Raw genomic sequence first — 12,500 nt, 5'->3', positions numbered from 1 at the left:
AAAATAAAAGCCTCCTGCCTCTCTCTCACCGTGCTTGTTGATGAGCAGGGCCAGGTACTGTCTGTAGTGGGAGCTGAGGTAGAACAGCAGAGTGGGGCTGTGTCTGGTGCTGAAGCTGAGGGAAAGCTTCTCTCCTCTCAGGGGTGAGGAGATGGAGGAGGGAGCCACGCTCATGTTCCTGCCCCACCCAGACTCTGGCTCTGGGAAGGTGTAGAGGACTGAGGTGCTGGACTGGAAGCTGGCAGACACCTCTGGAGGGAGAGAGGAGGGAAAAGACTTGTTTATTGTTGATGTACGTGGAATTTTAGCTGTGTGAAATGTTTTCTCTCTCTCTTACTTTCTATCCCTCTCTCTCTCTCTTTCCCTCTCCCTCTCCCTCTCCCCTCCCCTCTTCCTCTCTCTCTATCCCTCTCTTTCTCTCTCTCTCTCTCTCTGTCTCTCCCTCTCTTTCTTTCTCTCTCTCTCTCTCTCTCTCTCTCTCTTTCTCTCCCATTTGCCCTGCGATGGCTCTGATTATTATTATTATGACAGTCACTCTAACAATGAGACAAATACACTATATTCAACATGATGTAATATTTCCAGTTTGTGTAGAGGACTGAGGTGCTGGATTTGAAGCTGACAGACACCTCTGGAAGGAGAGAGGGGGAGACACACAGACATGTTATGGTACAAACTGTCAGGCATCAGGCATGGAAGATAAGTGGAAGATAGATTAGAGATGATTTAGCAACATGGCGTTCTTTGAAAACAATGGAACCACATGTCCAGGGCAACTCTGATGGCGAGATCCTTTATACCAATTAAAGACTAAATACTGCTTAGCTTTAAAGATGGTAAAGCTCCTAAGAAGCTATCATCTGTGAGTCAGTGACGACATTTTTGCAAAGTTATAAAAAAATCCCTAAAGTGACAGAATGGCTGTGACAGACATGCATGAGGACGGACAACCTGAAAACAAATGATGCACATCATTTAAAAGAACTATTCGATTTTCTTAATAACATAAATATCTAAATAATACATAAAATGGTCTATAAAGGGTTGCGTCCTTAAAGGCCTACTTCACCGGTTTGAATATGAAGGTGTATTGAATTCTGAGATCCTATGTAGTATAAATGTGCAAAAAAAATTAAAATCGGTTCATCCTAGCCTGAGAAAAGGCAGAAAGAGTGTTTTTTTTAACCCTATATTTCTCTTTCTTGTGACATCACAGAAAGAGAAATATAGGGTTAAAAAAAAATCGTACTATGTAAATATTACTGTGATGTCACAGTAAAAGACATCACAGTAATATTTACAAAGTAAGTTACGAGAAAGAGAAATATAGGGTTAAAAAAAGGTCTTTCTGCCTTTTCTCAGGCTAGGATGAACCGATTTAAAAAAATTCGCACATTTACACTAGGATCTCAGAATTCCATACACCTTCATATTCAAACCGGTGAAGTAGGCCTTTAAATTTCCCAACAGGAGGCAGGGATAAAAGACCAAAATATTAATATCAAACACAGCTGGAGTGCATCACTGACTCACAGAGGCATCAAAGTGTTTCTGACTCAGAGTCGTGGGTTCAGTGCGTATCAATACTCAGTTGAAGGAGGTTTAAAGAGAGTCCTTAAAAATCTTCACACACACACACACACGCACGCACGCACGCACGCACGCACGCACACACACACACACACACACACACACACACACACACACACACACACGCATAAAGTTAGCATAGCAAAGATGTCTGAACCCACTTAAGTTATTGAACTCATGGGCGGCATAACGCTCGACATTATGACGCATTATCACAGACAGTTAACCTTAAACAAAAGACTGAAATAGACACAGACACACAGAACAGACAATATAGAGCATCACCTTTGGCGTTATGTGGTAGCTAAGTATTTCTTGACTGAGTGCTAAGTGCGGTAAAAGCAAGTGAAAAGTTCTCTGAGATAATATGGATGCTGCTTAACCTTTAGACAACAGCATATGAACACACCCACACACTCAGGTCTGCCATTAGTCACATCTGCATTTATATTTCCATATGCGTTGGGAGAATTCAACCTATTATCACTCCATATATAGAGCTCTAAAAGGGTTATTAGAGGACGGCTATATGGAGATTTAAGTTCAAGAGACATATATTCTGTACCGTGATTTTCCTCTTCAGCCCTTTGGAGTTAGGTGCTACTTTGGCCATTTTTGTATACTTTTTATTCTGTCTTATTCTATTCTATTTATCCTTTTTTTAATCACTCACACAGTACTTACAGGTAGAGGATATTCACTGATTTTGACAACAAGCGTTCTCCAGAATCCCTGACTCCACCTTTAAGTGTTTCTTAATGTGTGTGTACCTGTGTGGCAGAAGACTCCAGTATAGGCAGACAGCCCACAGTCACAGTTAAAGGTGTTGTCTGTGTAAACAAAGGGGGGTCCACCGTAGCCAGCAACATTTACATTTACAGAGCCTAGGCTGTGTATTAACAGTGTATTTCTTGTACCTGTGTGGCAGAAGACCCCAGTGTAAGCCGTGGGCCCACAGTCACAGTGGAAGGCGCTGTCTCTCTCCACACAGCGGCCCTGGTGCTGACACAGCGCTCCGTAGCTGCTGCAGTGTCCCGGGCAGCCGGGCCGGACCCCCGGCGTGATGCTGGCTCTCTGCTCCAGGTCCAGGGTCACTCCGTTCAGCTGCAGGGAGCGCAGGCAGCCCCGGAAGCCCTGCAGCCGAGAAGCTGTGCCTCCTGGTAATACAGAGCAGCGGTTTATTTAGTTTTTATATTGCACAAAAAATGGTCATATTCGTGTTATATTCATGTCATTAAAATCAATGTGATGCCTCTTTTAATCCACTTCTGCAAACAAATAAACTTATTTTTATTTTCATATCAATTCTGAATGACCAAAAACGCATTTGGGTTCTTTCATTAAAAAAAGAATCATGTAAAAGTAACTGATATTTAAAGGTTTAAAATCCTTAAAATAAATATGAATATGGTTTATATGGTCAGGACTAAAAGCGGAAAACAACATTTAAAACATACATTAATATTCATTTTATATACATATCAATCCTGAATAACTGAAAATACTCGGACTCTGTGCCTCCTGACAAACAACAGTGCATGATTTTAGCACTGAATTTATATTTGAGATATTCAGCGAATGTCAGTCCACAGAGGTGAAATATATCCCTGGCTGTCTCAGGCTGTGGATCTACTGCAACATACCAGCCACAGTCTCTCATGCTGCTCTCATCTCCTGTCTCTCTCTCTCTCTCTCTCTCTCTCTCTCTCTCTCTCTCATCTCCTGTCTCTCTCTCTCTCTCTCTCTATCTCTCTCTCTCTCTCATCTCCTGTCTCTCTCTCTCTCACTCTCTCTCTCTGTCTCTCTCTCTCTCATCTCCTGTCTCTCTCTCTCTCTCTCACACTCTCTCTCTCTCTCATCTCCTGTCTCTCTCTCTCTCTCTCTCTCACTCTCTCTCTCTCATCTCCTGTCTCTCTCTCTCTCATCTCCTCTTTCTCTCTCTCTCTCTCTCTCTCTCTCTCTCTCACTCTCTCTCTCTCTCTCATCTCCTGTCTCTCTCTCTCTCTCTCACACTCTCTCTCTCTCTCATCTCCTGTCTCTCTCTCTCTCTCTCTCACTCTCTCTCTCTCTCTCTCACTCTCTCTCTCTCATCTCCTGTCAAAAGGTTTTCTCTGTGTTTTGACAGGTCTGAATGTATAATCTTTTTTCCCCTACTTATTCATTCCGCCTTCTGCTTGTCATCATGTCGCCTTTGTTCTCGACACAACCCGCGATCTGTCAACGCTCTTCTCAAACGAAAAAAATAAAATGACACAACCATGAAACTGCAATGAGGCAACATTCATGGGGGTGGTGAAAACAGTTTTGAAGACGTAACTATTTTATGCCTTGAGCCTTATATGCTGACTGCACACAGCTCGGTAAGCGGCTGTCTAGATGTCTAAACAGACACACACACACACACAGACACACACACACAGACACAGACACACACACACACACACACACACACACACACACACACACACACACACACTACACTACACTACAAACATTTTTGTTTCACTTTATTCTTCAGTACCAAATCTTAGAATAAGTTCAAACCCTTGCATTTCGACATTGCACATTCTCTGTGTGATGTAACACGGTCACTCTATTGTTCCGCATTGTTCCTTCTTGAAAGTCTCCCGTTCTTTTAAAGATCGCAAAATCGAAAGTCCTTTTTATTTTTTTTGGCACCCAAACTTGGCAGCTTTTTGCACTCAGGGTTTCAAGCTGACAACTTCTTATTGTTCAGCAGCAACAGCAGCAGAATTTCACGACAATAAATCACTAAGCCCTTCTAAGCCTTCTCTCCTCTCTCTACTCTAAATTCACACTCCTATTAATTATTGAACTATAGCCACCAAGCAACACAGGGGGTATAAAACTTGCCTCAGCACTTCGTCTTACACAAAACACAATAGACAGTAGAGGAAATCATTCAGGCATTAATATTTAGGAAAGCATTAATTGTAGCCTCTTTGTTGGTTCCATGTGTTTTTCCTGTAGTCATACCAACAAATCAATAAGTCGGTAAACTGACCAAACAACTTACGGAGCGACAGAAAATATTTTCTCAACTGCTTTCACTTCATGACTAGTGTTTAAGCAAATATTTGAATTTTTCTGTGTTTGGGGGCTTGCTGCAGGATTACTATACACACACACACACACACACACACACACACACACACACACACACACACACACACACACACACACACACACACACACACACACACACACACACACACACACACACACACACACACACACACACACACACAATGCCTTACTGTGTACAGTTTATTCATAAGCACACAATCCCTCCCTGAAGACATATTGTATGTAAAGGCAAAATAGACTTATTTCGATTCACAGGCATTGGCTTTGTTTGAATGCATAAAATGAAATGCACTGTATTTATATAAGTCTTGATTTGTAAGGCATTGCTTGAATTATAAGCCTCTACGTTGGTTCGTATATATACTTGTATAAAGTAATGAGCGGTATTTCACTGTGCTCTGTATTTATGAGCCATAATCCTGCCTCTCTTTATAATGTAATGATTTGCATTGTTTTGATTAATACGCACGGGGTTATTGCCTGGGATGAATTTAAAATCTCCGAGCATTGTTCATTCTCCTATCGCTGTTTGTGCTGTAAAAAAAAAACCTACGCAGCAAATTTTCCTGTGAGCTAAGTGATGAATGCACAAATCACTTCCTTTGTGAATGTTAATAAGTCATTATTTATTGGCCCTGTTTTGGATGGTTTAAGCCCTTTTGTACAATAATACTGCAGTGCTGCCCACACACTGTGTCGCTGTGTGCAGTCCAAACTCCCTGCCGTAAGAGGGATTTGGAGGGTTTCCTTTTCATCTTTGCTTCAAATGCCCCCCCCTCCATATGCAGCAATATTTAGGTTGGATATTTGATCCTGTAATTATCCTGACCACTCAAGGCTAGCAGGTAATATGTGTATGTGTTGTTTAGTTTTCTTGTAGGCCTATTTGCAGCAAGATAATGGCAATGCAATGGCTCTAATTGTTGGTGTTTTCACTATGTTTTGATAGTTTTAAACACAGAATTGGAAGGGGGAGAGAGAAGGGAGGACACGCAGTAAACAGCCTAAGCTTGAGTTGAAACCCAGGGTCTGCTGTGACAATGACTTTTGCTTTAAAGGTGGAGTCTGCGATTCTAGAGAATGCTTGTTGTCCAAATCACTGTTTGTCATAATCATTGAATATCTCCTATAGGCTCTGAACACGGGCATATTGCAAGCTACTGTCCCCCTTTTTTAAATACCATTTGTTAACAGACCAGTTTACAGAGCCTAGGCTGTGTATTAGTAACACTGCATTTTTGTTCAGCACACACACAGTAAGGATAGGTAGTGGATCATGAGGAGATATTCACTTTATTTTGACAAAAAGTGATTTTGACAACAGGCGTTCTCCAGAATGACTTACCCCACCTTTAATGACTTGAATTCACTCTACCAGTAATCAAACAGAGCACCCCAAGCTTGATGATCTTTGATGATTACTTTGATCTTAAAATTCACGAATTGTCTTCCAACCCCATGTGCTTTAGTGCAGTGTAGTGGGCAGGATTTATATTGGTGATGCTTGACTTGAGTTTGATATTCTATTGAACGTCCTCCATAGACAGCTTTGGTCCTTAGCTTGGCGGTGGGAGTTAATCTTCACGTAGATTCTTTGATGTTGTCTTTTGAACTCCCTCATTAAGCTCCTCTGAGTGTGTTACCTGTAAGCAGTTGGGTCTGTTTGATGCTGGGAGAGTGTAATGCAATGTAACTTTATTTAAACAGGGACAATGAACAAAAGAAACATTAACCTTTGTATAGAGCAAGGACAGATGCATTGTACCAGGTATGAGAAAAATGCTATTTTCCACCATTTTGAATCCAAACAACAACAGGATGTTTTCTCAATTTTTTAAAATCCCGGTAAAGGGTTTTTTACTGGGAGTTTTTTCTCAGCCGAGCTAAGGGTCTAAGGGCAGGGTCTCATACTGTATGGAATATAAAGCCCACTGAGGCAAATGTCTATTTGTGATATTGGGCTATACAAATAAAACTGATTTGATTTGATTTTGATTTGAGGATGTGTAGTTAAAACCCTGCGTCACCCTTATGATAGTGTCCTGTAAAAAGTACTTGTTCTCTGATAAACTTTGTCTGTATTGGTTCAGAGAATTTGATTAGAGGTGGAGGTCCTCAGGGGTCCGTATATCTGGTCCCTGCTGAAATCATATTTCAATGTGATTTTCAATTTTCCAGAAATACAAAATTATTCTTTTGTTATTTCTGCTGGTAATTTGGGATGTTGAGTCACTAAAATGATATATTTATCATCTAACAAATGTATTTTTCGAAAATAAAAAGTTAAAGGTACAAGCGTACGTTTTTTAAACCTCACACGAGGAGCATTTACATTTTTATGAAACACTCTAATTTTTCCATTGATGATCATAATTGACCTCTAACCGCAAATGAGACGTCAGCTGTTTTATATGGTTTTTCAGTTTATTAATGTTTTTTTTATGAAAGTTTATTTTGCTTCACCATCGTCATATTACCATTGTTATCTTGAGTAGTCATATAACGCCATTCATCCTGCCGTCTCTCTTTCACTTGCTTTTATAAGAAAAAATGCACTTACTGCAGGCTGGTGCAAGCAAAGATCTGTAGGACAGCGGGTGTTCAAAAACACTACCGCTTTTGTCCAAATGGGGCGCTAGAATCAACCAGAACTGAAAGTTTCTCGTAGCCAATTAAAAAAACATATGGAGAAAAGTCAACTGGGAGTCCTATTGCGAATGTCATTAACATCCAAACTTTAAATGATCTTCTGTGGGGTGCTAATGTTGAGGTGTGTGTGTGTGTGTGTGTGTGTGTGTGTGTATGTGTGTGTGTGTGTGTGTGTGTGTGTGTGTGTGTGTGTGTGTGTGTGTGTGTGTGTGTGTGTGTGTGTGTGTGTGGGTGTGTGTGTGTGTGTTTCCTCTTTAGTAACCCCAACACATTTAACACTACATTAGCTTACCCTCTCTGTGGCAATGCTGAATAAGGCTGAAGTAACTTATAGCACTCAGAGCCATCTGCTACAACAACCTGATGGAAAAACAATGATCTGGTTAACGACCTCAAAGTAATTAGACCTGATAGTCAAACATATCCATTACGAAACCAAGCCCGGCAATAAATAAATACCAGCACATTTCCATTCCAACAAATAAATCCATTGGACTTATTCCACTGGACTGAACTGATAACTAGGGATGTAGATATAAATGTTTTCAGGCCGACGGTGGTGGTCGACCTCGGAGCAGATTATCAGCTAAACACATTCAGCTATAATCAATATTCACCTCCACTTCCCTACCTCTGCCTTCCTCCAATCTCGTCAATGTTGGTTTGTTTACGCTCCATACCATGTGTGTGTGTGTGTGTGTGTGTGTGTGTGTGCGTGTGTGTGTCAGAGAGAGAAAGAGAGAGAGAGAGAGAGAGAGAGTGTGTGTGTGTGTGTTTGTGTGTGTGTGTGTGTGTGTGTGTGTGTGTGTGTGTGTGTGTGTGTGTGTGTGTGTGTGTGTGTTAAATGTGTGTGTGTGTGTGTGTGTGTGTGTGTGTGTGTGTGTGTGTGGGGGTATGTGTTTACTGATAAGAAGTGACATACATAATATTTGCGCAATGAAAAAAAAGCTGCTTAAATAAAATATGGATTTTCATTTTTCATTTTCCTCCCTTGCAGGTTTTACATAGAGATTGCGAGGTCACACACAGTATGAAATGTAGAATTGAACTGACGAGGTGGAGATAAACTCGGATGCACTATTGATGAAGTTTACAATAGATTTTTTCGTGAGCTGTTTGGTTAATTACATGTCTGTCTGTCTGAAGAATTGCCTACAAATTCAAATTCAATTGAGGGATTATTTAAAGACCTCCATTCCATAAACTCCCATCACACACTACACTACACATAGCAGTATTCTCTGGTGCATGTCTTTGTTTATTAAACGTGATTATTGGTCAGTGTCCAGAAAACATCGACCCAGCAGTTTCATATCCAATAGTGCTGATCAGCTGATGGCATTTGGCCAATAGCAGTTTAGCACAGAATATTCCTTTTACTTTTATAGTATATGAGACTATGTACAAAAGTGGATCCTATACCTTTTACAGTATGCATGGTATAACTTTTGGTGATAAAAATTATTGAAATTTTCAAGCTCCCCACCATCTCAATGCACATAAATAAGCATATGATCAGACAGTTCCTTTGCTTGCACACTCCTGAAAAATGTATTTGTCTGTCATTAATACACAACTACAGCTAAAGTAAGTTATATCGTACCTGAAGGCTGAATAAGGAACAAGTCACTTTTAGAGTGAAAACAATAAAAGTGACAATGCAGCATGCAACTTTTATATGTCAACTGTCACAACATCTGTGGCTTACACAGGTTTTTTTTTTAAAATTACCTCTCCGCACAAAAATGGCAAGTTTACCAAATCCCCGGGAATAAATTATTTTTATTTTTATTTTTCTTCAAATAGAATTTCACGTTAGCTGTTTCCCTACTGTCAGAAAAGTAGATTTGATATAATCAACTAACAATCAACAAATTAAACGGTGTGATCTAAAATGTTCCTTATTCAGATAGATGCAATGCAGGACAGGGAATATAGAGAGCAGACATTCTTCATGTGGGAGAGAATCTCATGTGAGAAAGGAGTTTATTCCCAGCAGAAGGGAGAGTTCTGTATCGGCTAACAAAGGACTACTTGTGCATCTAACTAAACTCATAGATAGATACTCACAGCAAGATAAGAAGAATTCCTGGGGCGAGAGGAGGACGCAAGACGAAAACTAGGTTGCGTTCCGAATCGCATACTCTTTCTTTTTTCTATTCTACATACTACATCCGACGATAAAAATAATCTAGTTAGGATGCAGTAGGCATACTATTGGGACATACTTTACTCTATTATTTCATCATAACATTGCGCCTTGATCTTGCCTCTTGCTTTTATATCCGTCGCATCCCCGTTTGTTTTCATATGGAGGCTTCGTCGATGTGACGTCACTTCACGTGCGCAATGGATTGTGGGTCAGAATCGCCCAAATAGGATGCAGTTTTCAACACTAACAATCTTGGCCGAATGAAGTAGGACATCCGGGTACTTCTAACCATCCTAAATCTGGCCACAAGAATCAGGACATCCTAAATCTTTTTTCTACAGACTATATAGTAGAAAGTATGCGATTCGGAACGCAACCTGAATTTATAACTGAGCATCTGTAACTACGCTCGCTCTCACTTTTTTTCTGAACTTTGATGTGATAACATCAACTTGCCTTGTCATTTTTACTCAAATAAAACTGAGGCCTGGATACCGAATTTTAAACCTTTTTCCATGGCATGTATTCCTTCATACATGAGGCTAAGAACACGGTTAATTATAGTTATTACTACTATCCTGATTTTGAACAATTCAATCCGCAGCAGCTCTGTCACTTGCACATTCGCAGAACAGCAAATCATTGGCATCGATGAATGTGATGTATGTTATCAGTAAACGCTGTCTGTGTCGCTGTCAGTTGCCTCATCAACACACAGAGAAAAACAGATGTCTCCTATCTTGTCACTAAGCTGCTCTTCCGTATCTTGTGACATGTCATAAATTAGCCTTTTGCGATAACACTGTTTCGACAAAAGAAAATGGCCTTTAGCTCGCTGGTTGTTGCTCCATCCATCATAGTCAAAACCGTATGAATAGCAGAAGGAATTATTCATTCCTCTGCTACACTGAGTCACTCTGTCTGCTGCATTGAAAGAGGAGAGCTGAGTGTGAGTATTCACTATTTGAGGGAACAGAAGTTGCTTTAGTAAAGGGACTCAGTAGCGCATGACTTTTTTTTTTTTCAGAAATGTTCAACAGGCTTGTGTTTTGGGGTTGGGATGTGATGGCAATATGCAATGTCACAATTCAGTTGTGTTGTGCCTTTGGTGAAGATTTATCACTGCTTGTCCTTTCACACACTTCTCCATGCTCCGCTAGCAGTGAAGAACCGTGCATCATTTATATTAATGGTTATTTAAATTTTCGACAAAAGTATCTTAAAGGTCAAACTATGTAACATTTAAGAAACCATTTACATTGTATCTTGCATATGGGTGAATGGGTAGCAATGTAACTTGAAAAATGACTTTCCCCGACCTTCTCCATTGCCTAAAACATGAAGTAAACTTATTTCTATGAAAAGGAATGGGGTCGGATTTCTTTCTTTGCGAAAAATCCAAAGGATGTGAATGATGTATTTGTGATTTTGGGCTATACAAATAAAACTGATTTGATTTTGATTTGATTTAAGTAAGTTGACTATTTTTATAGTTTTAATTTATTTATTTATGCATACGTACTACCTCAATGTGATGTTTTTTTGCACTGAACAAGGACTGCACTTAATGTTGTTGTACTTGTTAAAATGAAAATAAAGATGTTCTATTCTATTCAACATATAACCAAGAGAAGAAGTAGCTCAACCGACTAGCCACAACAGCTGGTGTGGTTATGTCAGAATCATAACGTCTGTTAAAATTTGCACCAGGTCTTACAAATGGGACAGCATGAGCACACAGCCACCTTTATACATAACCCATTATTAAATCAGGTGGCATTCAGAGCTCTATGAAAGCTGACACATAATGCTAATTGGTAGTCGGCTCAACATGACTTCAGTGGTATGCACAAAACCGAGGGTTGCTGCTTAATTTGCTAGTTAGTAAATCAGTGACGAACACAGAAATACTGATGAAGACATGCACCAAACATAGTCAAATTGCAGTGGGAAAGAGGAAACGTCTATGGCAACTGACAATTTACCAAGATGGAGAGAGAAATACTTCACAAGTTGGATAACCTGGATGAAGAATCACTAGTCAAAACATTTCAATTATGCTCCTATTTATTGTGTTTTTATTTTCATGTTGCTTAGCCTATATGTTGTTTTGTATTGTTTAAAGACTGTGCAGCGCTTTGGTCAACTGAGATTGTTTTAAAGGTACTCTGTGGAACTTTCAGTTTGTGTTCATTCTTTCACCCCCTTTGGACATAAGTGGTAGTTTTTTTACTATGCCAGCTATCGTTCCTGGGTGAGCATATATACCCATGACAAAGGCGTTACAAAAAACTATATACAGATAGCATTCTTTGCACTGATGGTCTCGTTTGCTGTTACATGTAATTTATGATAATCAGAGGAAAAATTAGACTGTTTCAGAAATATTTAAAAAGTTCCTCGTAGCACCTTTAAATGCGCTATATAAATCAACCATGACTTGACTTGACTTGATGCTCACCTATGAAGAGCTGGCTGTTGAGCTGCAGGTGGAAGTGTCCGTCGGCTGGCGCTGGCTGTGTGGAGACAGGCAGTGAGTCCAGTGTGAGCGAGGCTTCCTTCAGGCTGCGCTCGGCTCTGACGCGGTGCCAGCGCTCATCGTTCAGAGGGACCGGAGACTCAACCTGGAGCTCCACAGGCCCGTTACCAACGTCCAGGGAGAAACGCACCGACGTGGAGGCTGGAGGGAGGGGGGGGGGGGGGGGAGACGTGAAAGAGGTTTTAAATGAGTTTTGCTAGGAGATAGGCCAAAAGTTATATGGTGCCATCTTGGAAAAAAAGCTCCAGCATTTACATTAATAAAGAGATGAGTTGAATAAAAGACGTTCAGGTCTTTTGGATTTTAAATAAATCTAAAAGTTAAGTTCATAAAGTGTCTTTCTTTGCATTAATTGTATTCCCAGTAAATAAAACAGAGTTAAGAATCGCTTAAAATTGTCAATAAGGACTTGAAACAGTTTTGAATTGAAAAATAATAAACATTTTTAACATGCGATAAAAA

General features: G+C 40.1%; 1 protein-coding gene across 1 annotated transcript in view; it reads right to left on the bottom strand.

Moving 5' to 3' along the window:
- The window catches only part of LOC307255838 (contactin-associated protein-like 4), a gene marked incomplete at both ends in the record, with an annotated part of 119,235 nt that overhangs the window by 9,125 nt on the left and 97,610 nt on the right, over positions 1-12,500 (bottom strand). Inside the window, 3 exons of the mRNA XM_080034639.1 lie at positions 30-251; positions 2,508-2,747; positions 11,961-12,179. Of these exons, the coding sequence (XP_079890765.1) occupies positions 30-251; positions 2,508-2,747; positions 11,961-12,179 (681 nt within the window). The remainder of the gene's footprint in view (positions 1-29; positions 252-2,507; positions 2,748-11,960; positions 12,180-12,500) is intronic.

Source organism: Ammodytes marinus (genome assembly GCF_949987685.1).
Source record: "Ammodytes marinus genome assembly, chromosome: 9".
NCBI classification, from domain to species: Eukaryota; Metazoa; Chordata; class Actinopteri; order Uranoscopiformes; family Ammodytidae; genus Ammodytes; species Ammodytes marinus.
Note: the sequence above shows the minus strand (reverse complement) of the source record. Positions and strands in the feature narration are given on the sequence as shown.